The 27,869-nt window shown below is 43.0% G+C and overlaps 3 protein-coding genes across 3 annotated transcripts in view; all 3 read right to left on the bottom strand.

Annotated features, from left to right (window-relative positions):
- Positions 1 to 13,536, bottom strand: part of LOC121564227 (AT-rich interactive domain-containing protein 3B-like) — a 66,277-nt gene extending 52,741 nt beyond the window's left edge. Inside the window, 2 exon segments of the mRNA XM_045214710.1 lie at positions 10,614 to 11,258; positions 12,566 to 13,536. Coding sequence (XP_045070645.1) covers positions 10,614 to 11,258; positions 12,566 to 12,601 — 681 coding nt within the window. The 5' untranslated portion in view covers positions 12,602 to 13,536.
- A 1,514-nt stretch (positions 13,537 to 15,050) lies between these two features.
- On the bottom strand, positions 15,051 to 18,811 carry fam219b (family with sequence similarity 219 member B). Its single transcript, XM_045214711.1, is given in 7 exon segments — positions 15,051 to 15,892; positions 15,895 to 15,946; positions 16,271 to 16,322; positions 16,763 to 16,840; positions 16,951 to 17,044; positions 17,177 to 17,291; positions 18,591 to 18,811. Coding segments are annotated over 7 exon segments (561 nt in total). The 5' UTR covers positions 18,666 to 18,811; the 3' UTR covers positions 15,051 to 15,797.
- An 896-nt stretch (positions 18,812 to 19,707) lies between these two features.
- Positions 19,708 to 26,796, bottom strand: LOC121555739 (cytochrome c oxidase subunit 5A, mitochondrial-like). Its single transcript, XM_041869570.2, is given in 6 exon segments — positions 19,708 to 19,840; positions 21,168 to 21,292; positions 25,263 to 25,384; positions 25,538 to 25,618; positions 25,621 to 25,653; positions 26,620 to 26,796. Coding segments are annotated over 5 exon segments (423 nt in total). The 5' UTR covers positions 26,693 to 26,796; the 3' UTR covers positions 19,708 to 19,840; positions 21,168 to 21,178.
- Between the last annotated feature and the right edge of the window lie 1,073 nt (positions 26,797 to 27,869).

Here is a 27,869-nt window from a genome sequence, read left to right as displayed (position 1 = left end):
ATTCCATTTGTGTCATGTTCATTCTCCTCCTCCTCCTTTCCAGACCAGTGTGGTCACGGCTCTCCCTGCGCTGAGAGTCATGTGGGTCGCGTCAGCCATTCTAGCTTAATGGTTCCTGGAGGATTAAATCACATTTATTTGCGTCAGGCAGGTCTGACTGGATGTCTTTTGTTTGTCCAGATGGTGGACCAATCTAGGCTAATTCAGGTGGGAAAAGAAAACAGCCTCCACAGTCTGCACATTTAGATCCATGCAAATGTCTGATTTCTGAGATCTGCATGGATCCAAAACTTGCAAAGGCTCTTTTCTTCCGTTTATTGGTCTTATCTTCCATACCTTATCAGGTGTGCCACAGAATTCTCTATTTTATACTGAACATAATCTTCACCATTCAATGCAGTCCCAACTCTTCCTATTCAAAGAATTGAGGTTAATAATTAACATTTCTGTACCAACCTTTTAAATCATTTACCAACACAGCTTTTGAAATTATCGACTCCAGTTGACATGGTTCATAGTTCTATTGAGAATGTGATTGTCTATTAACTAGATCAGCAAAAAAGAATCACAGGTTTTATTACTCAAGTGATATCCTAATCTATCACCACTCATTTCTATATCTCACATTTAATGTAATCTGAATCTCCAGAGCAAGGAATTGTTCACCATATTCTGACTGATATGGACATCAGACAAAAGTAGTTTGCGTGATTTCAAAGCAGGGAGTAGGGTTCTTTTAGTTGAGAAACATAACCTCAGAAAGACAAGCATCAAAAAAAGACCTTTAAAATGTCCTATCTATCCATGTGCCTGATTTGCAAGTGAAATGTCTCTAAAATACAAGTTTCACTGCTTCACAACAGCACTGAAACAGCAATATGTAACTATATATTAATTCAAAGATCTAGCCTATCTTTTAGTTCAGAAACAGGGTGAAACACGAGTCAACGAAATCTCAGATTTCCGAATGTTGAAAACATCAGCTGGCACAGCAAAGCAGACATCGGTTTTGCTGTAAAATATTATGTTTACCACTACAAACGAGTGGCCAATTCTCTTTCTTTCCCTCCTCTGCAAGAGACTGGTGCTGACAAGCTGGGGCGATTATGCGGGGGCCTTTATTGTGAGGACTTGGCAGACGAACAACCTGGCCACACAATGCTGTGCTGTAATGTACGCTACACAGGAGGTTGGCAGGCAGGTCATCCGCACATGTAGATAGAGCAGGGGGTGGGCTGCGGTGAGGTAGGCAGCAGTGGAAGGAAAGCCTCCCTCCCTCCTACACACCTCCTGCTCCTCTGTATGGCTGGGTGCCAGGCTCCAGTCAGCTGCTGTGCTGCTGCGGTGTTGTTTACCCAGGGCCTCTGTCACAGTGGGTCATTTAGCACCTCAGGGCCTGCCTGCCACTGGCCTGGACCTGGGCCAAACCACCGCCAGGGTTAGGAGACGTCCAAGACAGCCACTAACAATAGCGAAACACCTCTCACTCCACACCACCGCAGCAGCACTGTGCTTTCAATAGGGAGCGCAGCCCGGTGTCGACACGCCAGGATTAAACTCAGACAGACCCGACCCACCCTCCACTCCACTCGGATGTTCTAAAGACAGGCTATGGATACTAAATAGTCAGTGATGTTAGTGAGAATTCACTCACTTCTAGAGTGAGATAGACATAGAAATGTTAACTTTAATGACGAGGCTCAGCTGTAATATATGAGCTCAGCTTGGCTCTGCTCCCTGTCTGCAGCTGGTGGAGGCGATGGTGGATGTCTGTTTCATTTGGCCATTTCCTCTCATCTGTCTGTTCATAGGGGGCTTCATTAAAGAGCAGGTGTTGAGATATGTCAAAGTGGGAAGGAGATGGTCGTTGAGGATGAAGAGAGAGGGAGAGAGAGAGCGAGCGAGAGATAGGGAGGGGGGCTTGCGGTTGCTGCTGACTGATCAGATTACACAAGCCATCAGTAGCTCCGTTTCCATTAGGGGCCAAGGAAGTCAAATCCTCCAGGGTCGATTTGAGGGGGGTGTGATAGCCCAAATGGACATGTGCCATTTGCATTTAAATGTGAGAACTTTTGCCTTACAATTCAATTAGATGGAGAGGAGCAGTGTCACTCAGTGCTGATGCTCATGAGGGGTGATCTCAAACAGACAGTCCTTTGCATCGACTGCTGGATGAGCCATTTTTTCAGCTGCATTGCAGACCTTTCTCTCTGAAAGGGTGGTGATGGGTGGTATACTTTGGGCATAAGCATTGCAACTGATACTAAATTGAGATCAGATGTAGTTGCTGATTTAAGCAAGCCATACTCTTACTGTCATTATCAAGAATATTCATTTCAAACATCACTGACAAGGCTAGGGCGGCAGGTAGTCTAGTGGTTAGAGCGTTGGGCCACTAACCGAAAGGTCGCTAGTTCGAATCCCTGACAAAGTGAAACATCTGTTGATGTGTCTGTGAGCAAGGCACTTAACCCTAATTGCTACAGTGTCACCGTTGATAATGGCAGACCCTGGCACTTAACACTAATTGCACCGGGGTCACTGTTGATCATGGCAGACCCTGGCCGTGACCCAACTCTCCGAGGGTGTCTCAGGGAGAGTTGGGATATGCAAAAAACACATTTCCAATTCACACATACATATTAATACACACTTGTACATAGGGCTGTGCGATAATTTGAATGCATGTTTTTGCGCATTATTCCAAATGCCTGTATCGCAAGAATCTAGGTTATTTTTCTAATTGATTTTTTCATTAGCGTTTATGTCCGCTTGTTCTCATGTTGTCTTCTATTTACACACACACACCAAGCTCCTCCCCCTGCCACTAACAACAACAAAGATGAGATCACTTCTTCCTCTCTGACAAGCGGTTTCAACTTGCTATTTGCATTTGAGGTTTGGTTCAACAGAATCACTCATATGGACACCGAAACACATTGAGACATTATTTTACTGTAATAAAGGAGAAGTTAACCTTTCTAACGATACCCTTTTTTGTCCCAACTCCTCAAATTGCGGTTGTATCAATGAACATTGATTCTGGAAATGTAATGCTCAGTTTGTCGCGTGGCATTGCGGTACCATGTACAGCTTACAGCATTTTAGCCAAAGACTGTTATCCTAGCTGTCTAGCAAGTGTTTTATAAATGTGCAATATGGCAACTCGTTCTCATTCTGAGAAAAAAAGTTAGGCTAGCATGCTGTTCAAACAGTTAGAGACAGACCCTTGGGTTTGTTCATAACAATTTAACTGTTCTACCTTGTTAGCTAGCAAATAGATCCAAGTTGGCTACACTTGAAATATAAAGATTAGCTGGCTACTCACTAGCACATGGGCTTGTACTTGAGAGATTGTTTACGAGACCTGTGTTAACTTTCTATAATGCTTGCTACAAGAAGTTAGAAATTACATTATACATGGTTCAGGTTAAATTTGTAACAAAAATGGCATTTTCATAGATTTGAAAGCCATACCAGTGATTATTGCAAAAAAAGCATGTTAAACTATTTTGATAAAATAATAAAATTATTAGTGGGTCTTATGGTTGTGGAAAGCCTAGGTATAATTTCACAAGCGGTGAATTCATTAGATTATTCCTGACTGTTTGAAATGCAGTGTATTTTACCTTTAATTGTACAACAAAGCATATTTAGAGAAAAAGTAATTTTAATAGAGATATATAATTCAATCACCCATAAGTTAAAAAGAATAATAATTTGAGATACACTACATGGCCAAAAGTATGTGGACACCCCTTCAAATGAGTGGATTTGGCTATTTCAGCCACCCCTGTTGCCGACAGGTGTGTAAAATCGAGCTCACAGCCATGCAATCTCCATAGACAAACATTGGCAGTAGAATGGCCCGTACTGAAGAGCTCAGTGACTTCAACGTGGCACTGTCATAGGATGCCACCTTTCCAACAAGTCGGTTCAACTTTAAGTGCTGTTATTGTGAAGTGGAAACACCTAGGAGCAACAACGGCTCAGGCGCGAAGTGGTAGGCCACACACGTTTACAGAACAGGACTCACTACCAAGTTCCAAACTGCCTGTGGAAGTAACATCAGCACAATAACTGTTTGTCAGGAGTTTCATAAAATGGGTTTCTATGGCTGAGCAGCCACACACAAGCCTTAGATCACCATGTGCAATGCCAAACGTCAGCTGGAGTGGTGTAAAGCTTGCCAACATTGGACTCTGGAGCAGTGGAAACGCGTTCTCTGGAGTGATTAATAACGCTTCACCATCTGGCAGTCCGACAGACGAATCTGGGTTTGGCGGATGCCAGGAGAACGCTACCTGCCCCAATGCATAGTGCCAACTGTAAAGTTTGGTGGAGTAAGAATAATGGTCTGGTGCTGTTTTTCATGGTTTGGGCTAGGCCCCTTAGTTTCAGTGAAGGGAAATCTTAAACGCTATAGCATACAATGACATTCTAGACGATTCTGTGCTTCCAACTTTGTGGCAACAGTTTGGGGAAGGCTCTTTCCTGTTTCAGCATGACAATGCCCCCGTGCACAAAGCGAGGTCCACACAGAAATGGTTTGTCGAGATCGGTGTGGAAGAACTTGACTGGCCTGCACAGAGCCCTGACCTCAACCCCATCGAACACTTTTGGGATGAATTGGAACGCAGACTGCGAGCCAGGCCTAATCGCCCAACATCAGTGTCCGACCTCACTAATGCTCATGGCTGAATGGAAGCAAGTCCCCGCAGCAATGTTCCAACATCTAGTGGAAAGCCTTCCCAGAAGAGTGAAGGCTGTTATAGCAGCAAAGGGGGGACCAACTCCATATTAATGCCCATGATTTTGGAATGAGATGTTTGACGAGCAGGTGCCCACATACTTTTGGCCATGTGTATGATTTTAAGGCCATAATGCCCAGCCCTACCTGTACATGTGTGAAATAGGACAAATATAAGCACCCACCAAATTATTATTATTACATAGTGGCAGAAAACACCACGTCTTAAATAATATTTGGCCTCTTTTTGGTTCCTAAAAGCTTTTTCTGGACTTTTTCTGGCATGTGGCCATAGTGCTGGAGCTGCAATCAAGAGCACTGATCTTGAAATTCAACTACAACAACCTACATCTCTTTCTTCCCTGTAGCCTCAGACAAAAACCACTATGCCAATCCATGGTTGGTAGACTCATCACTGCCAATAAAGCTGAGCTTGAGTGGGCCACGCTCTGGTCAGGTCAGCTGGTGCACATCTTTACCACAGCATTGTCTGTCTGTCTGTCTGAGAGAGAAGAGGAGAGGAGCCACGATGGTTCCCCCAGACCAGACCGGCCTCCCCAGGAGGGCTCTCTCCCAGCAGCAGCAGGTGTGCCCTTTGAGACGCAAATAAATAAAATAAAAAAGTGTCTCTCCCTGCACCAGCCCAGTGGCCCTCCCCTCCCGCTCCTTTTCCTTTACAGCCCCTGTAACAATGGCTGAAATGAATTAAAAGATCACCAATCACGGCCCTGACTAACAGAACAGCACGGACATGCTCCCCACCCCCCAGCCTCTTGTAGGAGCCCCGATGGGAATGCTCACTGTTTGAAGAGTTAACTCTTTAATTCTGTCTGGAATGTTTCCTTTGGGTGGGGCAGTGCAATGTTGAGACAGACCAATATCCCCCTGACCCCACCCCTCCACCCCCACTCCTCCTTCTACAACATCTCCCCCTCCCCCTTCATCTCTCTACCTCCATTTCTAGGTTAGCAGAATATTCCATACTTGACTGTTAGGGGCAGGATAGCGCAAGCAAACTCCCACAAAGGATCCTTCCTATAACCTCATTGTTAGATCATCTCACCAGATTAGTCAGGCTCAATTCTCCTTTCTAAATCTCTGTATATCTGACACCTAAACAGGTTCTGTATTTGTTTCTATACCAAGACAAACTAACACAGTTACATTGAGTACAGACTATTCTCTGATAGAAATAATGCTATTAGAATGGTGGAGTCAGTGCTAATCGCGTGTTACCTCCTTCACCCAAACCACCCAGCCGGGGCCCTGTGTTAATGAGGCACAACGAAGGCCCACAAAGCACTGAGCCACAAACATAGACAGAAAATCCCACTACAGACGCAACGCACCATGTGAAGCAAATGTATAAACACAGCGCCCGAGTCTGTTTAAAGAGTTAGAAATGCTACACCACCGAAACCCAGGTTATGAAAATAAAGACTCTGGATTAAAATACATACGAAAACATCAACATACATAATTCATGAATGTGGACTGCCTGAAGCATGAAAATAGAAATGTATACAAAGCCAGTTAGTTCAAACCCACTGTTAAAGCTACATCTTAAAATCAGCCTAACACAAGAGCAACAAACTATGGATATCCTAATTTAAATAATCATAAACTTCTCAAACTGTTATCATAAATCCTGGCTCCAGCCACAATCTCACTAGGTAGTTGTCCACCACAAACTAAAAATAAAGCTGGAATCATGGAGGCCCTGAGCAGCATGTCTAATCTGTATTGAGACAAACTCTGAAATTAACAGGCCAAATTAGGCAACGTTAACCCCTTAGCGCTCAGCCTATCAATCACATGAATCACATTAGGACACACCAACAACGCCCAGACCATAGCATGTGTGTTCTTGATAGTTTTTTATTCTGTTAGTTCCTGTATTCTGAATTGAAAAGCAGCACACTTGTGATCTTGATGGTCCACAAAAATGTAATGGATCTTAACTTAACCAACGTTTCAGTCTCAATAGAACATCAGTAAAAAAATCTAGTTAGTTCCTGTCTTGCCAAATAGGATACCTAAAGGAGACGTCCATCTGAGTGGACAAAAGACTGTACACTAACATTCTACAACCCCCAAATGCAAAACAAGATTGGCTATACTTATTTAACCAGTCTATAAACACAACCATTAGAAAACCTGTGTAGTACTAATAAGACACCTCTTCATGTTGGTTTTTTATGCGTTCAGCTGTACAACAAATAGGTGTTGCACAATGGTTCTATAAATAGATGTGAAGAATTATCTAGGACAGGAAATTCTGTTGGTTGAAAAAAAGGCTTGTGAGAAGAACTCTAGCCTGCGGCAGGTAAGAAAATAAACTAAAAGCAGAATGTGTTCACTGAACTAAACACGGCAAGAATCTGGCTTGTAATAGCTACAGATCCCTAGTAGTAGCTGTCCATCCAGAATGCCTGAATGACATTGCCATAGCGATAGGAGAACACAAGCAGGATGTTGGTTTGCTAAACAAATGAGATGGGGGAGTTCAAACTGAACAAGGTATACAACATTATTGAAAAACAACAGGTAGTAAGTGGCATTGGAAAATGAATACAAACAAGGCAACAATGTGAAGCCTTTAACCAGGTCATACTGATGTCGTACACCTGTACTGTATCACAGACTAGGCAAGGAGGGAGAGAGGCCCCATGATTCCAACCACAGCCTCTATCTCTGAGATCTGAAGCCATGTCACGGTGCAAAGAAACCATTTCTCACACATTTCCAGTGGCCTTCCCAGTACTCTGCCAGGCAGATGCATCAGGCTGCATTTGTTCCACATTTCATTGTCAAAATGCATAGTTGAATACATCTGCTAAATATGTCCTCATTCATGAGCCATAAATGAGGCCAAACATATTTAATGACGGCTCATCTCTTGTGGCAGTTTCAGGTTGCACTGCTGAAGGGGGAGTGGGACAGTGGAGGCAGGGGGACTTTTATGATGGTATTGGCTTCAAAAGGCTGGAGAGAAGCCCCAGCAAATGGCTCTAAAAGCAGCTCACACAAAAAAGCAGCTCACACAACCTCCATCGATCGCATCGCAGGCAGCTGCAGCTGTGCAGTCAGCTCCCCATTTCCTGACTGACGTGTTGCTGGGGCGACAGCTGAATTATGCAACAGCATGCATTCAACAAACATGTATTGATGCCTGGCCAGTAGCTAGCAGCAGCCAGCAGTAGAAACCAGCAGGGCTTGGAGTTTAATGATGCGATGAGAGAGAGGCTTATCCTCCCTCCTAGACCCAGCTTAGCTCTCCCTGACTCCCTCAGTCTCTGTCATCACTACAATGCAAATGAAGCCCTTGTTACAGTCTCCATATTGTTGGTTAGGTCTCCCTTGACAAGCAGAATGAATGAAATCAAAGACGTAAACATGATGAAACAGCAGATAAACCAGCGAAACCAAAACCACCTCTAGTCTACCACTACCACCTGCATTATCATTAGAGAATGCTCAGCTCAACCCCTCCAGTATGTAACTGCTAGGGAGGGAGTTAGCTATCACTGCCTGACACCATCGGGGGCCAGGCGCACACACACACCCAGGGCATGGTCCACAGGCGTGATTATTACTCTATTAATCACTGGGAGATTACCACGAGGAGAGGGGAAGGATACGAGAGGTCAATTAGTGGGCCTACAGCAGAGCCCAGACCAAAGAGAGAGAGAAGTCTGCCCAGGCCCAATAACACTCCGGTCGACACTCCACGCAATGCCTTTGTCCATCCTCTTGTTTGGCAATTATTTACTCTGCTGTTTAGGGCAGGGGCAAGGTCACAACACATGCATCAATGACAGAAAACACAGAAACTCTCTCCACCCCCTATCTTAACACCATGCTCCTTTGACACACAGAAACACACAGGGAGTGCTGTCGTAGAGCAGTGTTTCCCAACTCCAGGCACACATTTTTGTTGTAGCCGCAGACAAACTGACCTGATTCAACTCATTGAGGGCTTGATGATTAATTGACAAGTTGAATCAGGTGTGCTTGTCCGGGGCTATAAAAAAAGTGTGCTATTGGGGGAGGACTGGAGTTGGGAAACACTGTCATAGAGGACATTCTTGGCCAATTGAATAATTGCATAATATCAAATCAGTGGTAGGTTGTTCCATTTGGTTTTTATACCCTTCTTAATGTAACTTTATATAATAGGCTACTTTCACTATTGTGACACCCAGGTTATAGTGTCTGCCATTGCTTTCGAAAATACTATTAACACACTCCCCGCAGAGAATGGTATTAGTGGCATTTGCTGGGGCTTCTCTCCAGCCTCTTGAAGCCAATACCATCATAAAAGTCCCCCTGCCTCCACTGTCCCGCTCCCCCTTCAGCAGTGCAACCTGAAACTGCCACAAGAGATGAGCCATCATTAAATACTGCAGCGCTGACATAATGACAGGAAAGATAAAAGAGAGGACACAAAACAAGCGCAGACCAATTCTCGTTTGACAATGCCTCCCCCACCCCCCAGGCTCAACCCCCTCTCCTAATAAAAGAACCACGCCACAGATAGCCAGGCCAGGGCTCTGCGACACCTCTTCTGCTCTGATCACTGGTGGCTGTCTGACAGCAGGCCTAAACAGAGACATGTCAACTGCCTCTAACCTATCGCCACCAATGATGCAGTTTTTGTTCACAGTCACATAACAATGTGGTCAAACTTCATTTCAAATCAGGTTGTCTCCACTGTGCTCTAGTAATTTGGTAGCTAGAGGTCTACTCCACCCTCTCTCATGTCTGTCTGTTCTCTGTGATAACTATGGCCTACTCTAACCATAGCACTGCTGCTGCCTGCCTGCCTCTAATCCAGGGCTCATTCTGCTATCATTTATTTACTTCCCCTTCCACCATCACCCCTGTGGAGCTACATGTGGAAATAGACAGAGTGACAGTCCCAAAGCCATTTCCCCTTTAAATAGACAGTAATGACATCCTTGGAAAATGATAGTGCAGCACACGCAACGGTCAGTCACAGCAACAGATATTTTCTGCCTCCTACATTTGTCAACTCCACTGCAACATGGCTTTTTATATCAACCACTGGTGGGCTGTTACACAACACATGATACTTCCCTAGCGCCGTCTCAACATTGAAGGATAGCTTGGCTTCCACTCAGCATTCTGTCGAGCCGTAACACAGCGGTGAGGAAACATTTACCTTCAATTAAAAAGTACACTTGGCACAGTGCAGAAACCACTCAGATGGATACACCACTACTGTGCTGTAGTAAACATCTACCTTCCCACCCCGTGTGCTGCATGTCTGCCAGGAGAGAAATCACTGAGCGTGAGAGAGCGCAGAGTGAGTGAGAGCGAGCAACACACGTGCCTGGCCCTCTGCCAGCACACACTTCTAGGATTTTTGGCCACAAAAGCTAAAGAGCGGCTCAGCCCTCCCCAGTGATTGTAAGTGTCTCACAAAGATACTGGCTGAGAGGTCTGTGTCGAAGCCAAGATTAACCCACCCGCTCACAGCAGGGGCGAGCGGAACAATCAGACAAAACACACAACAGGAGACAGGAAAATAGCGAAAGGCTTTCCTCCTATATGACGCTTACTTACCAAGGGGACATTTGTGTTTTCATTACACAGCTTTGTGTTGACTCACAGTGTTTGGGGAAGAGATAGTACAACTTTGATGCCAGATTAGCTGCTGAAGATAAATATTCAGAGAAATGTGGCAATATTTCTTCATGTGGACAAGTCTACTCTTTCATGTCAAGGGCAGACATAAAATTCAACTGGGGATAGGATTTTGAGAATATAGCTAAGAAAGGAGAACTGACATACAGTAATAAGGAGAGAGTAGATTGGCAGTAAGCCAAGGTGGCCTTACCTGTTTGAATTGATCGTCAAAGCTATTCCATTCGGCCTGCCCATTGGGGGAGGTGGCAGAGTGGGGCCCTGCAGGAGAGCGGCTCTCGTCAGGCTCCTGCTTCACCCTGACGGGTGGCAATGGGGCCTGCTGGGGGCCCGAGGTAGAGTAACTGCCAAAGGGATGCGCTGGGAGGCGGGAGGCACCCTGTTGTAGAGCCAGTGTCTGCTTGCGGAGGTACTCAAGACCACTAGCCCCTCCCTCTTCCTCCTCGCTCCCCTCATCTCCATCCATCATCTCCTCATCGTCATCTTCATCCCCTGAATCCCGGCCTCTGTCCTCGTCCTCCCTCTCCGAGTCCACACTGCTCTGGTTGAAGACCCGGGACAACGGGCCTCCTCTTGGTATCCCTGCACCTCCACCCAGGGCCTTGCCCATGAAGCCAGCTCCAGAGGCCCGGGCCGCAGCCAGGATGGCCTGCTGTGCTGCTACCTGCTGGGCGTACATGATGTGGGCCTCGCGGAGCCTCCTCTCCTTGCGCTCCATCTCCAGCCTGGCCTGCTGCTGGCGCTGCAGCTGCTCCATGACGGCCTCCAGCTTCATTCCTCCTGCCATGCCTCCCTGAGGATAGACACCCCCCAGACCACTCTCCTGTGACATACTGGGCTGGGGGAGGAAGTGAGAAAGACATCAATAGCCAACCATAAACGAACAACTCAAATTACCACTGGATGTCTGGCTTTACAGGTTCTAATAAAAACATGCATAACACAAAGTGGACTATTTAGACATAAAAAACAGGGAAGTCCTATCTGTCACCGCCAGACTTAGTACAATAGGCTACAACAAACCATCCCCTTCATGAAGATAACATGGGTAAGTTCCAACATGAGCACAATAGATGAGGGAAAGGCTAATTGGTATTGAGGAAAGGGGAGAACAGGCAAAATATCGTTGATAAACAAAAAAATGTACAAAAAAATAGACTGCATGGAAAAGATTGTATGGTATGCAATATCTAGTGTTACACGTGATTGTATTTAAAAGTACAGTAGTAACATGCAGGATATATTTGTACATAAGTGTAGTGATAGGCAAATGATATTTAGTTCAGCATAGCTGCACATAATACATAAGTTACAGGACCCTGTTTTGTCCTGTATATATATCTACAGCATATTGCATTTATGCTTCTTATTTGAAAAAAATGTATTCGAGTTCATGCATAACACTGAATTGAAATAGATATGCACCACTTTAAGCATGAGCCAAAACAATGTAAACAACATTCGATTTTGACAGAAACTTCGGTTAACAACTTTGAAACAATTGTCAACCATGTAGCCTCGTACAGTTATGTTTCTCATCAAAAAGTTACAATTTAGCTTCAATCGGAAACGCGAATCAACCCAGATGTATCCTACATTCAAAATTAGATGATTGATATGGTTAATGTTCGAATATAATTGTATCCAAAACACATAGGCCTACAGCCTCTTCTCTCCTACTCGCGCAGTCAGTCTAAATTAGCCTTCCGGATGCATATGGCGAGGCTCCAGAAAACGTACATGAATGAGTAAACAGTGTATAGTATCATAGCTGGCTAGTTTGTAGGCTACCAAGAGAAAAAAAAAGTATATATCTAAATCATATTAGGGTCGCTGATTACAGTGCACGAAAATATGCATCCATTTCATCAATGTTATTTGGTTATGCACGATTCATTATTTATTTGCAGTCGGATTTACAACTGTAATTAAAACAAAAAAATGGCAATGACGTACGCTAAACTATCAAAACTAAATAGTAATGAGGATTTCAATAATAATAATAAAAAAAGCGTTACTTTTGATAGTCTCGTGCTTTTAGCCTATATTGCTCTGCAAATAAAATGTTCGCTACCTCGCTCCCTAGGCTATGACACAACCGCGACCCAGCCAGGGCACAGCGCCAAACAGGGGGAAACAACTCACCATTTGTGCCTTGCTGCTACCAGAATTGTCCACCATCCCTCCTTCCTAGGTTATCCTTTTCCCTCTTCGCTGGCACGGTTTCAATCACTTGTAAACACAGAGAAATTGTGCATGCACGGGGGGGGGGGGTTACATTTGTCCACCAGCAGATAGGCAGAATGTTGGCTGTGTAACTCTCAATTATATCGTTCTCCACTTCTTTTTCTAATTTAGAGAAAGACGGACACGAAATATGGCCCGATCTCATATCTCGAAAAGCTTGCCGTTGAGGTAACTCCCTTGACTCGATTTTCCTTCACTTGAATTACACCCCCCGCCTAGGCGTACAACATCATTAGGGCCCGCCCAGCGACAGCAACAAGTTCCAGAGTTCCAGCGCAGTGCTACGTTGGTTGAATAGTTACTATGCGTATGCAAATCTCATGAGAATGGCAATCTTATGAGAATGGCAACACTGTCACAGTCCATGCAAACTAGAGCCTATTAAATAGTACATAATAGATCGCGTGTGGCCGTTATGCTGACAGGCTTTTCCCCTCAATACAATTACATTTAACATGTGGATAACTTGCCTGTTGTATAATTAGCCTACCCTACATTTTTGGCAAACAATGATAATGCAAAGCTAAAATGATATAACTATTGCCGTACAATACTAATGCAATTTATAATCCCAGATAAAAACTACTCTGCTGAGCGGTGAGCTATAAAATAGCCTACAAAGACACATTTATACAATGATGCATGTAAGTAATGACAGTAATGTTAGGTTACTTCCCTCGCCATGAAATAATATTGTGACAACTCAATTCTGCCCCCAAATGGAAGTGGATGGAAATGTTCTGGTCTGGTACTATGGCCCCACTGTGTGTGTGGTCCCTATTTCGGTTAACGATATATTTATTCCACGTGTCAAACTCATTCCACGGAGCGCCGAGTATATGCGGGTTTTCGCTCCTCCCTTGTACTTGATTGAGGAATTAGGGTCACTGATTAGTAAGGAACTCCCCTCACCTTGTTGTCAAGGTCTTAATTGAAAGGATAAACCAAAAACCAGCAGACACTAGGCCCTCCATGGAATGAGTTTGACACCCCTGATCTATTCTAATGAAATTAGGTTTGACCAGTTTTTGTCTTTCCAATATACCAGAATACTCATCATAAACATATTCTGCATCCTCAATCCTGTACATCCAAGCTCTTCTACATAACAAATATTTGACAGAGATTAGATTGACTGATAGTACTCTGAATTCTGTGAAAATAACTTTCAATGGTGTAACATCCCCTCCAGCAAACCAGAAGAAAATTACAAAAGGACATGTGTATATTAATTAATTATATTGAATATAGCAAAACAATATTTATAATCAAATAAAAATAGTGTTTCCTATACATAATAATTGTTCTAGTTATTGCATGAAGCGCTCAGTAACACTTGGTATATTGTTTTAACTAGGATACAGAAGCAGATTGTCCCATTAGTTGCATAGTACAGTCAAGTGCAGTGTACTGGCTACTGACCGCACCAGTTGGTGTTGAGTGCAATATTTATCTATCTAGCAACACAGGTCAAGCACTCAATGGCTGCATTTAAACAGACAGCCCAATTCTGATATTATTTCTACTAATTGGTATTTTGACTAATCATGCCAGATCTTTCCACATCAGCTCTTTTTCAAAGCTGAAAGTGATTGGTCAAAAGACCAATTAGTGAAAAAAGATCAGAATTGGGTTGCTTGTGTAAACACAGCCACACTGACACACACTTCCATATTAAGTCTGCACTGATAAACAGCAACTAGCAAACACACTTCTTATCTTTAGTCACACATGTAAGGGCTCGAGTGATGAGAATCACTCATTCTAATGCCTGACATTACAGACAAAATTCTTCAAGATGTTTAGTGTACTCACAATGCACTGCTTGCTTTTAAAATCAGAAGATACCAAAACACTGTAACATGAGGGTGGGAAAATTGACAATTTGCTGAGTGACGTGAGAGAGAGTGATCATAATGTAACAACAGGTAGGAGGTGACTTGTCTGTTCAGATCGCCTTCTGATATCGTATGCACGTCCCTCTGAGTATCTAGTTACTATATGTAGTAGTCCCCTGTAGCTCAGTTGGTAGAGCATGGCGCTTACAACGCCAGGGTTGTGGGTTCGTTTCCCACGGGGGGCCAGTATGAAAAATGTATGCACTCATTAACTGTAAGTCGCTCTGGATAAGAGCGTCTGCTAAATGACTAAAATGTAATGTAAATGTAGTAGGAAGAGAGGATCAAGTGAGTCATTGTCTACAGCATTGCCAGGAGGTAGTGGTTAACCTCAGTGACACCATGGGCTGTAATGTTACCTCTAACACGCAGGACAAGATTGACCACAGTTCTCATTGCTGTAAAAACAGTGCTATTTTGTAAACTTTTTTGGACAAAGCATTGAAAGGCAGCCTGACATAAGAGTAAGTGCTAGTATCCCTAAATCATTTAAAGCATTCATTCACATACAAGTAAACCATGTAGTGTCAAAGCCACAGACAAGGGGTCTGAGGTTAGACCCAAGATTAATACCAGGGATTTGCAACAAAAACAGGGAATTTTAGGAAGATGTATAAAAATGCCGATCAATGCATCTATAGTTAGGGAATGTTCAGGTTTGTTTTCAAAAGGGCTTACTTTGAAAAAAGGGAATTGAAGCAAGACAAGCTTGCGAAAAAGCTTTAGCGTTCAAACCGCCCTAAGACATTTGCTGTATGCATATTACCTTGCATATTCATTTTTTATGTTTAAATGGACCTGGGAGCGATATGCCAAAGAGGACAACAAGACAGTGACCTTCTCCCTCAGGTTAATGAGTGCAGTGCATGTCCAGAGATGATTCACCCTGCACCTGTCTATTCAGAGGGGCTGCAGCATGGTTAGCATTTCATCTAGTTCCAAAATAACACAGAGGTCAACCTTTGGGGTGACAGAGAGCCCTGCTTGGACAGTGGCTAAGGCTTGGGATGACTTTAGTCCATGCTTAAGGTTAGTTAGGGTGTAGAGAGCACTGCATAAACAGTGGCTAGGCGTTTAAAGTGTTAGGGGGGTTCCATGCTTAGACAGTGGTAGGGTTTGGGTAACAGGAGGCCTTGCTTGACTTAGACAGTGGCTAAGGTCAGGGTAACAGAGGTCCAGTCTTTAAACACAGAGCTGCGGGGTCAGCCAGGTCACAGCACTAAGTGCCCTCCTCACTGCACGAAGCACGACGGGGCCTCAGCACAGCAGCAGGCTGAAGAACCCATGGCTTTAGGGGGAATGAGGTCCAGGTCCTCGTCGTCAGGATCTCATCCAGCCGGTATCCATCCTGCAGCAGCTGCCTGCTTAGGTCTGGGTGCACCTGCACAGAGAGGACAACAGGTCAGCCGTGGAATGACAATTCAAAAAGGTATGCAGACAGGAGGTGTAAGAAAAAGTTATGAGGAGAAAAATAAAGTGTAGGTGTAATGTTTTTTTCCCCACATAGCCTATTTAGGCAATAATGGTGATTACTTGCATTGAGTCGTGTTTAAATATGAATAGATTTGTAGTGGACTATAAGAGCAACTATTCTATATGGAAACTGAACCCTGTTCCTGATAGAGAGCACCGCTGCCCAATGAATGAGCCTTTCTATGTAGAAGCATGGTCTGAGTATAGTATGTTTCACACTGGGCACACTCACCTCAGCTGAAGAGTATCCTGAGGAATACTGCTCGACATCTCGCTCATCATCACTGCAAGGTCAAGACAAGATAATGTCATTAGGAAAACTCTTAGGCTGCGATTCAATCCGATCGCGGATTTGGACAATGTGCCATTTAAAGGTCACTTACGATTGAGTCAACATATGCAGCGTTTACCATGAATGTGGTCTATGCAAATGTGGGAACATTGCCTTTTGAATGTGCATTGCTGACCAGGCGCACTTGGATTGAATTCCAGCCCTATACTTCCTAAATAAACATAGGGCTCTTTAGAGATTCTGTCTGCAGTCAATAGTGCCTTGCCAATAGTGTTTGCCGGAGAGAGTACTTAGCACCTCTGAACAGAGTGCCGGCCATAATTTGCGCACTGTCAGACATCCTCCAGCGTGTGGTCCCTAAAACACAGTGCGCCAAACGAACTGCAGATGAACGGCAGATCAACATTCGGTGCTATGTGTGTAGTCCTTTACCTGTCTGATTCCAATGCTACCAGCGTATCTTCAGCGTGCTGACTCAAAGCGGCATAACCTTTGTTGAACATCACACTTCTACAAGAGGAACAAGAAAAACTTGAATTGTAACAGCTCGAATACCTCAAATTCCATTATGCTTGCATGCACGCCTACAAACATACTTCTCCCTCCTCCTCTCCTCTTACCTCTTTCCTCCTTGCCTGGGCTGTTGCATCACTGGACCCCCTGACGTAAGGCCTTTTTTCTTCATTGCTTTGCGGGCCATCTCACGATGTTTCTCTAAAGCCAGGATTCAGTGACATACAGAATAACAACACTTTAATAAAAACATAGACTTTGACAACACTTAAACATCACAATGCTTTAAACAGGAATTGTGTCACTAATATCTAGGGCCAGGAATGCGCTTACGTAGTTTCATGTGAATGGCTGGGGCTTTGGACATGATATAGGGTCCCCTCTTCTCCAAAGGTCTGATGCTCCCATCTGTAGCCCTTGGTCTTGAGCTGCTGCCAGTGCCAGGACCCTTGACATGTGAAAATCAGGAATGTATGAAATGTCATTACGGATTCTGTTACAAATAGAGAATCCCCGGAAGAGGACTACAGGAAAACAGCCTTGCCCTAACGCTGCTACACAACTTTGCTAGACTGCTACAAATTAGCCCTGCTATTAGCCTCTCATTTGACTCAAAGATAACTAGCCGAGTATATTGCCACCAATTTAGAAAATGCTCCATTATTAAATGAATGCATGTTTTGCCCCATGGAGCATTTTCTAAATTCAAACGAACCACCTGCAACTGGTCATGGACATTTATATGGTTGACATTTAAAATATACTTATTTGCCCAAATCGAGACCAAAAAAATTATAGTCAAATACAGGTTAGTTGAAAAATCTATGGCGGCGGTCGGTTTGTATGGGGCTGTCCAGTAATGGACACCAAAAATCTATGGCGGCGGTCGGTTTGTATGGGGCTGTCCAGTAATGGACACCAAAAATCTTTGATCATATCATAAAATCAACAGTGTAATGTTTGGATTCAGTCGTGTGTTGTGTCCTTACCTTACTGTTTTGTCCTTAACTTTGCTAAACTCTTCCCTTTCAATTTCTACCATAGCTATGCTTATGCAAACGCTTTTCATATTTCTTCTGTAAGAAACATTTCAATTTAGCCCTATCCATATAGCAGTGGAGGCTGCTGAGGGGAGGACGGCTCATAATAATGCTTGAATGGAGCTAATGGAATGTTTGATGTTGTTGATACCCTTCTACCTATTCTTCCCCAATTAAGGTGCCACCAACCTCCAGTGCAATATAGGCATATTCCCAGGAGTGTAAAGGTTTACCGGAATATTTAAGATTACACAAGATGTTTTGAACTATCAAAAGAACGATATTGGTGTGTATTCTACACACCCTCTTTTTAATATTTGTCAGTGAACCTAAACAAGTCAAGTAGCCTAGCGGTTAATAACGTTGGGCCAGTAACCAAAAGGTCGCTGGTTCTAATCCCCGAGCCGACTAGGTGAAAAATATGTCGATGTGCCCTTGAGCAAGGCACTTATCCAGAGCGATTTACAGCAGCAATTAGGGTTGAGAGCATCTGACAAATGTAAATAACGTTCTCATTATCTCGTGTACAACCTGTAGTTAGTATGGTTAGCTTACGCTAACGTTAGCAAGTTACAGTAGATAACAAGCCAAGTAACGTTATACGCTGAGAGAATGGTAGGTTGGCTGTCATTTGAAACAGAGTTGACAGAAATCAGATTGAGTGTGTTGTTATTGGTTAGCTTGCTAGCTAGCCAAAACATAGTTACCGGTTTCAAAACTTGGGACTCGGGCACTGCAGCAAGGAGAGTATCCCTCTCCTGTTCCTCCATAATGTTGTTCATGTTTGGTGGGAATGTTCACGCTTTGCACGATAAAACAAGCATGTTGACTGTATTTCCAACCATCCATAAAAGGATGTCTTGTTATCGCTGCTGTCTTTTACTCCTGCTAGCTAGTCTAAGGATCACTTCCGCTTCCTGTCAACAGAAGCCTTGTTGGACTACTTTCACCGTCCTTTATCCGTACCCCAAGACATCAGAAACCCCAAATAAGGTTGGAGAACTTCCGTGGTAACAAAGAGCTAAGAAACGTCTCTAGTGATAGTATTACCCATATTTGATATCATTATCAAATTCTGTATTCTGTCTGTTCAGTGCAATATTCATATCAGCTTGAAATATATATATTTTAAAGTTAAATTACTACACACCTTTAGGTTTAGTGTTCCCACACGGCTATATCTCCATTTTACAGCACTTGTTAAGACATGACCACCTGTGCTAATTAGCAATCTAGCATGTGTAACTGGGAGGAAGCACACACAGCATATGGATCTGTGCAATTCTGCTATCTAATGTTACAGTAAGTGTATTTTTTATTTGAAATATTATTTCTCGCAAAAATGAGAGATAAAGGGCCATATCTTTCGAACACCAGTCCACATGCGATGATTGACGTTTAACACAGCTAGCCTGGGTGAAGCGAACTGCCGAACACCCTACGGAGAGAAGGGTTTGAGAGCTAATGCAAAACCTGACAGATTAACAGGACCCGCTCTGCATTGAATCAAAGTGAATGCTGACCAAACCCATTGTTGGAATTGATCCCTTTGTCCTTAACTTTCTTGAACAACTATCTTACATTAGTTTCGACTCAGCAGTGTTCTGAGATGCATCAAAGTACATACTACTAGTTATGTTAAATGTTTGGGTCTGCCATTTGTTCATGTAAACATAAGATTCAGTGTGTTGTGCATGTCAGTGGTCTGAAAAAGCCCATAATTGATTTAATTTAGCAAAAGTTTGTTTGGAAATGGAACATTGAGACAGTTGAATGAATGGGTTACATGCCAGTAAATCAACCTTTTACCATTGAGACAGCAGCGTCAATAGATATTGCTTTATTAAATCCATAATTTTGTACACAACAGGAGAGCGTGGATTAAATCAACATCACACAGACACCAGGACAAGGCAGAGACTTGAGAAGTGGTTCATCTCGTTGGACACCAGATTACCTGAGGGGAAATGAAAAGGAAAAATTTAATTGATTTAAAATTAAGAGAAAATAACGTTTCAATATACGGCCACCATACTTCCCGAAGATTTAACATGCGTTTCCCAAAACACCACGCAGAGAGAACGTTCGCTAAGTGTGTCGTTGAGGCATGTGTCGATACTGGTCCTCTGTAGCTCAGCTGGTAGAGCACGGCGCTTGTAACGCCAAGGTAGTGGGTTCGATCCCCGGGACCACCCATACACAAAAATGTATGCACGCACGACTGTAAGTCCCAAAGCGTCTGCTAAATGGCATATTATATTATATACTGATAGGATCGAAAGAAAGGCACCGCTGCTCTCGGGCCAGCTTTCTCAGTTTAAATCTTACCTTAATGCTGCAGTATGTAACTTTTTGGGCGACCTGACCAAGTTCACATAGAAATGGGTTATAGATCTGTCATTCTCATTGAAAGAAATTCTTAAGAAGTGATAGATCTGTTATGCGCGCTATATCTATGCTTCCCGTTCTTAAGTTTAGTTTTAGTGTCTCTTGGTTTTGTACACCAGCTTCAAAATGATTAATACTATTTTTGGTTATGTAAAAGTTATTTCAGAGTAGTACAATGATTCTCTACACAATGACTGCTTGTTTTGTCAAACTGAAATTAGACAAACTATTAGAATTTTTGCAACCAGGAAATGTCGGAGCGATTTCTGCACATTGCACCTTTAACATTAGAATTATTCCACAATACTGACTATGTATCAGCTCCTAGAGATATATTAAAACCTATGGCTGCTAATATTGAGGCGGCTTATTCTAATGCATACCCTATAACAATGCACTAAATAAAACTCAATTGAATGAACAATTGATTTCAATATCATATAAATATATAGGCCTATGTAGCCTATACTGTAGGTAGGCTTATTTATCTTTTAATGCAGTCATCTCAGGTTTCATGTGAAGATCTTTATCCTTCGCTTGTTTAACATTTGCAGAGACATTGGCAACTTTGTATTTGTAGTCAACTTTGTTGTGAAGTTATCTGGGGTCACAGAGACTGATAAACATCTTGGTTATATGTTTAGCGGAGATCTGTGTATAAAGTGACACGGTAGGGGGGGGTGAAATGCATTTAACAACGCACTTCGCTGTTCTACGAGTGGTCTGAGGCAGTTGGTAAATAACGTGTTTAAGTGCAACTTTAGTAACAATGATTTGGGACACAGCTCGGAGATTCTACGATGCTCCTACGAAGGTTGTAACGATAAACTTAGCCTTAAGATGCTTTTGGGAAACCGGGCCCAGAGCATTCTCTTTTCAATGTGTAAAGCACTCACCAAGAAGATGTCTATAATTTGTCCATGCCCAGATCCTCAGGTGTGGAGATACCCAGCTCAGTCAGAGTGGGCTGCAGTTCTTGAATCAGGTATGGGTAGATATCTTTGTGGGGGCCAGATTTGTCCTGTTACAGAGAGAGGTTGATAAAGTTCACCATAGGGAATATTACGAAAAAGGCATACAGGTTGAAGATTGTGTACCATTCTATACGTTTCTTAAAATACTAGTACATTATGTGAATAAATTCAAAGGAAATGAAATCCACTTATTTTACATGTTAAACCCCTTTTCACAAGAAAAAAGTGACACATACTGAACAAAAATATAAACGCAACATGTAAAGTGTTGGTCCCATGAGCTGAAATAATATCCCAGAAATGTTCCATACACACAAAAAGCTTTTACAATTTTTCCCACAAAATGTCTTTACATCCCTGTTGGTGAGCATTTCTCCTTTGCCAAGATAATCAATCCACCTGACAGGTGTGGCATATCAAGAAGCTGATTAAACAGCATGATCATTACACAGGTGCACCTTGTGCTGGGGACAATAAAAGGCCACTAATGTGAAGTTGTGTCACTCAACACAATGCCACAGATGTCTCAAGTTGAGGTAGCGTGTAATTGGCATGCTGACTGCAGGAATGTCAACCAGAGCTGTTGCCAGAGAATGAGAATTTAATGTTAATTTCTCTATTATAAGCTGCCTCCAACATTGTTTTAGAGAATTTGGCAGTACGTCCAACCAGCCTCACACCCGCAGACCACGTGTAACCACGCCAGCCCAGGACCTCCACATTCGGCTTCTTCACCTGCGGGATTGTCTGAAACCAGCCACCCAAACAGCTGATGAAACTGAGGAGTATTTCTGTCTGTAATAAAGCCCTTTTGTGAGGAAAAACTATTTCTGATTGGCCCACCCATGGCTGTGCCCCTGCCCAGTCATGTGAAATCCATAGATTAGGGCCTAATTCATTTTTCAATTGACTGATTTCCTTATATGAACTGTAACTCGTTGAAATTGTTGCATTCGTTTATATTTTTTGTTCAGGATAGCATAAAAATAGATTATGCTGTGAACCTTCCAGCTAGTCGGCTACGTTGAAAGGGTGAGGAATTAGTACACCTGCTAATTAAGGAGTTTGACTGTTATTTTTGTACAGCTAGGTGGCTCATGTGAGGATTAAAGTCTGCTTCCACCAAATATAATAAATAGCCCAAACCCTAAAAAGCCAACAGTGCGGTTCCCCTGAAATGAGCAGTGCTTTTTTCAAAGATACTGGAATGTTCAAAAATGTGCATTATTAGTGGATTTGTCTGTGAATAGAAGTCATTTCAATAATTTATGCTCAGCCATCTGTACAATTGACTAATTTAACCATCTGGAACAAAAACACCTACTGAATACGATAAAGGTGCTGCAACATTTATAATGTCTCACCCATGTGGAAGCTAGGTGAAATGCAACAACCCTCCCCATCCCATTTCCCTGTAACATGGTGGGAGAGATTATTGCTATCTGGATTCCTTGAAACGTCCATAACCGTAACCAGTTTAAATGTCACCTTCAATGGGGTAACGTCAGTCCCAAGGAATCCTGGATAGCATTGAACATGTGGTGGAAGTCCCAATGAACCAGGATAGCATGGATCATGGTGGATAATATTCTACTTTCAGTTTCGTCCAACTTCAAAACAGCCGTAAAAATGATTCCCTACAGTATTCAGTGATTGTTTTATCACAAACTGAAATTGGGCTTAGTCCGTAGAATTCGATCAACCAGGAAATTACAGAGCGATTTCTACATTGGCCGCTCTCCCCAGTCTGCCGTTGTTCGTTGTGCTCGAGGAGATAACCACGCCTCTTAGTGACGCCGATGGAAGAGAGGGAGGGTGCAGTTTTCCCATTTTGACAGAAGCCGGTCTGGCTTTTGTTGTCAAATAGAAAGTCTACATTTTAGAATGCGATTTTGTATTGGGTCAAGAAATGTTGTGAATCACCATCATTCCACTATTACTGCAGATATATACTGAACAAAAATATAAACGCAACCATTTCAAATAATTTACCGAGTTACAGTTCATATAAGGAAATCAGTCAATTGAAATAAATGAATTAGGCCCTAATTTATGTATTTCACATGACTGGTCAGGGGCACAGCAATGGGTGGGCATAGGCCCACCCAAGCATAATGAGATTTCCCCCGACAAAAAGGCTTTATTACAGACAGAAATACTCAATATTTCTGGGATTTTATTTCAGCCCATGAAACATGGAACCAACACTATACATTATATTTTTGTTCAGTATATTATGGATATTTTCTGAAATTACAATGCAAAGATTCTACATGTAGCTCCTTTAACCGAATGGCAGAAATTGAAAAGGAAGAGAAGATATTTTCCATTTAGACATATGATATAAAAGCAGCGAGTATATCCACAATTATGTACAGTGCATTTGGAAAGTATTCAGACCCCTTAACTTTTTCCACATTTTGTTACGTTACAGCCTTATTCTAAAATGGATGACATTTTTTCCCCCTCAATCTATGCACAATACCCCATAATGACAAAGTGAAAACAGGTTTTTAGAAATGTTTGCTAATTTAAAAATAAAAAACAAATACCTTATTTACATAAGTATTCAGACCCTTTGCTATGAGACTCGAAATTTAGCTCAGGTGCATCCTGTTTCCATTGATCATCCTTGAGATGTTTCTACAACTTGATTGGCATCCACCTGTGGGAAATTCATTTGATTGGACATGACTTGGAAAGGCACACACCTATCTATACAAGGTCCCACAGTTGACAGTGCATGTCAGAGCAAAAAACCAAGCCATGAGGTCGAAGGAATTGTCCGTAGAGCTCAGAGACAGGATTGTGTCGAGGCACAGATCTGGTTAAGGGTACCAAAAAATGTCTGCAACATTGAAGGTCCCCAAGAACACAGTGGCCTCCATCATTCTTAAATGGAAGAAGTTTGGAACCACCAAGACTCTTCCTAGAGCTGGCTGTCCGGCCAAACTGAGCAATCAGGGGAGAAGGGCCTTGGTCAGGGAGGTGACCAAGAACCCGATGGTCACTGACAGAGCTCCAGAGCTCCTCTGTGGAGATGGGAGGACCTTCCAGAAGGACCACCATCTCTGTAGCACTCCACCAATCAGGCATGTATGGTAGTGGCCAGAAAGAAGCCACTCCTCAGTAAAAGGCACATGACAGCCCACTTGGAGTTTGCTAAAAGGCACCTAAAGACTCTCAGACCATGAGAAACAAGATTCTCTGTTCTGATGAAACCCAGCTTGAACTCTTTGGCCTGAATGCCAAGCGTCACGTCTGGAAGAAACCTGGCACCATCCCTACGGTGAAGCATGGTGGTGGCAGCATCATGCTGTAGGGATGTTTTTCAGTGTCAGGGACTGGGAAATTAGTCAGGATCAAGGGAAAAATTCACGGCGCAAAGTACAGAGAGATCCTTGATAAAAACCTGCTTCAGAGCAATCAGGATCTCAGACTGGGGTGAAGGTTCACCTTCCAACAGGACAACAACCCTAAGCACACAGCCAAGTCTACACAGGAGTGGCTTCGGGACAAGTCTCAATGTCCTTGAGTGGCCCAGCCAGGGCCCGGACTTGAACCCGATCGAACATCTCTGGAAAGACCTGAAAATAGCTATGCAGCAACGCTCCCCATCCAACCGGACAGAGCTTGAGAGGAGCTGCAGAGAAGAATGGGAGAAACTCCCCAAATACAGGTGTGCCAAGCTTGTAGCGTCATACCCAAGAAGACTAGAGGCTGTAATCGCTGCCAAAGGTGCTTCAACAAAGTACTGAGAAAAGGGTCTGAATACTTATGTAATTTTTTTGCAAACATTTCTAAACCTGTTTTTGCTTTGTCATTATGGGGTATTGTGTGTAGATTGATGAGGAAAATTAAACAATTTACTCCATTTTAGAATAAGGCTGTAACAAAATGTGGAAAAAGACAAAGGGGTCTGAATACTTTCCATATGCACTGTAAAATACATATGTTTACTTTATTAATCGAGATATGACTTCACTAGAAGTTGGTAGGGGAAGCTGTGCAGCTCACCTTGACTGCCTCAAGGATGCGGATGGCACTGGCCAAGTCATTCAACCTTCGGCAAGCGCGAAGAGCTGAGTCAAGGATTTTGGGTTCAGGTACCAGGTCGTAGCCAATTAGTGTGTTCATGCCTATGGGATGTGGGAATGGGATTCAAGCATACTCAGTTATAAAAAATGTTCAAATCTGGCTATCCATTAGTCTCAAACTTAAGGACTGAAAAAAATGACAGTAGAACTTCGGCAAAAGTGCAGACTTATTATCAGTATTCTTTAGAAGATCACCTTTCTTCAGCTCCCAGGCATCAATGTCTGGCTTGCTGAAATAAGTGACCCAACGGGCATCAAACTCCTCATCTGTCTCCACTTGGCATGGGAGTAGCATCGGGAGGCCAAAGGAGCTGCAACATAGAAAACAAAAATTCTAGATCATATAGAGGTCAAGGCCTATTCCTAGATGCTTGACTGAAAACAATATACACCCTTCCATTCTCATGAAAAAGCAGGTGAGCCATAACCTACACCTTCTGTCAGACATGTCACCTCACTACCAGATGATTTCAAATGCGATTTTTGCAGCCCATGATGTTGTTTTGAGGACTTTGCCTGTGTGCTCCACCAAAATCTATTCTAGGGGAAACTGACCTGTATACGTCACATGCATAATTGCAATATCCCCTTGGCTTTGCAGGGAAGAATGTCTATTTACAGCAATCTGGCTAACTGGGTCACTTAAGGTCAATGCCAAGACACTTAGTATATTGACAGCACAAATCTAGCCATAACTGAGTGTAAACAGATCAAGAGCAATAGATGGTGTAGGATAAAACAACACACTGGTTTGACCGCAAGGACTAGAGTTGCTGCGCATCGTTGTGCACTTGTGACTCCCTCGAAAAACCGAAGTATGGGTCATCACAAGGACACATGCTCAAGTTTACTAGCCGTCTGGTGGTTCTAACCATTTACACTGGATCTGACATCAATTTATGAACGTGATAACTATACACTATTTAAGGGCACCAAGACTTTTACTTTAGATCAAATGCAAATCAATGTCACCCTGACGCAAACGTTAGCTACATAGCTAACGCCATCTAGACTAATCAGCTGTGTATCACAATACACAACTTACAGTATGTGACTTTATATACTTACCGAGATGCATCGAATTAGCCTAATAGTGCAAACTATATGTCGAGTTTTGTGAAGACTACCGTAACGTTACATACCATTTACGACTAACGTTAGCTAGCTAGCTTGGTGGCTATTTGCTATGGGACAACTGGCTAGCAAGCAAGCTAACACGAAAGGCAAACAGTTTTATGAATAAATAGACCATTAATAGGCTTTGCCGTCAGTCTTACCCGAGAAACATGGTCGTGTCCGCGCTAAACTCCGTACCCCAGAGGTTGAAAGTCGAACAACGGCTCTGAACATCTTGCCGACCGGTGAGAATCAGTGGCTAACGGTGTCGTATGCTAAGGAACCGATTCAGAGAGACGTCGAAAAGGGACGCAATTGCGTCTGCGCAAAACCGCAGGAGGCTACGTGCTAAGAGACAACCGCGCGGCTAAGAGTGAGGTAGGCTGTCAGCCTCACCTTGGCCATCTATCAACAACTGCCATTTGGAAATAAATGCATACAATGCACATATCATATAATTACCATAAATACACACTCCCATAGTAGTGTTAAACCCTGCCTAACGTAGTAAATAAACCGGGGTACACATTTCTCTCCTTTTAGCTAGGCTACATTACACACTGATAATTGTGGCTTCCGAACGCAGCTCTAGGCTGGGTTTGCCTAAAAGCATCGTAGCACTAATATCATCTTAATTCTATTGAAACTAAATGGACAAAATATTATTTTAGGGCTACGACGCTTTTGGGAAACACAGCACAGGTTTAAACACCGCCTACCTTAACAGAGACCTTATAAAACTTAGAAACATTTCACCCCTTCAACTACAGTAAGTTTTAACCCATTACTTATCATATAAATGTCGATCCTATTGCCAAAACATGTGCACTGTGTAGTGGTAACATGAATACACAAAAAGCATGATTAATAGAGTGAAACTAGCGGCAACAAACAAATGGTTGGCATGCCAAAAATCGGTAGATTGTTCATGGGCCCTATTAGCCCTTGATCATGACTTGGTTCCATTACATTACACACAAATCATTGGATGAAGGCCTTCTTCTTCTTTGGATTTTATATGGCGGTTGGCAACCAACTTTAAGGGGCATTACCGCCACCAACTGGATTGAAGTGTGGACTAGAGACGGTGAAGGTCTAAATCCTACCCAATAATCTCGTCTCCTTAAGGAAACGAAATACATAATTAAATACTACATCCCCTGAAGATTTCCCAAGCTGTTCACTTAATCCCGGCTCTTCAACCCCATTACTCCTCAAATCTAATAACAATCGCTCCCTTTCTCTCACATATTTCTGGCACTGAAATAGAACATGTTCCACTGTCTCCATCTCCTCCTGACAACGATCACACCTCCCAGTCGGATGTTTCCCCACCAATTTCAATGTACTATTTAGCCTTGTGTGTCCCAGTCTCAGCCCTTGTGACTACACTTTTGCTCCCTTCTCGTCT

Source organism: Coregonus clupeaformis, unplaced genomic scaffold, assembly GCF_020615455.1.
Source record: "Coregonus clupeaformis isolate EN_2021a unplaced genomic scaffold, ASM2061545v1 scaf0296, whole genome shotgun sequence".
Classification (NCBI taxonomy): Eukaryota; Metazoa; Chordata; class Actinopteri; order Salmoniformes; family Salmonidae; genus Coregonus; species Coregonus clupeaformis.
This window is presented reverse-complemented; position numbering and strand designations above follow the sequence as displayed.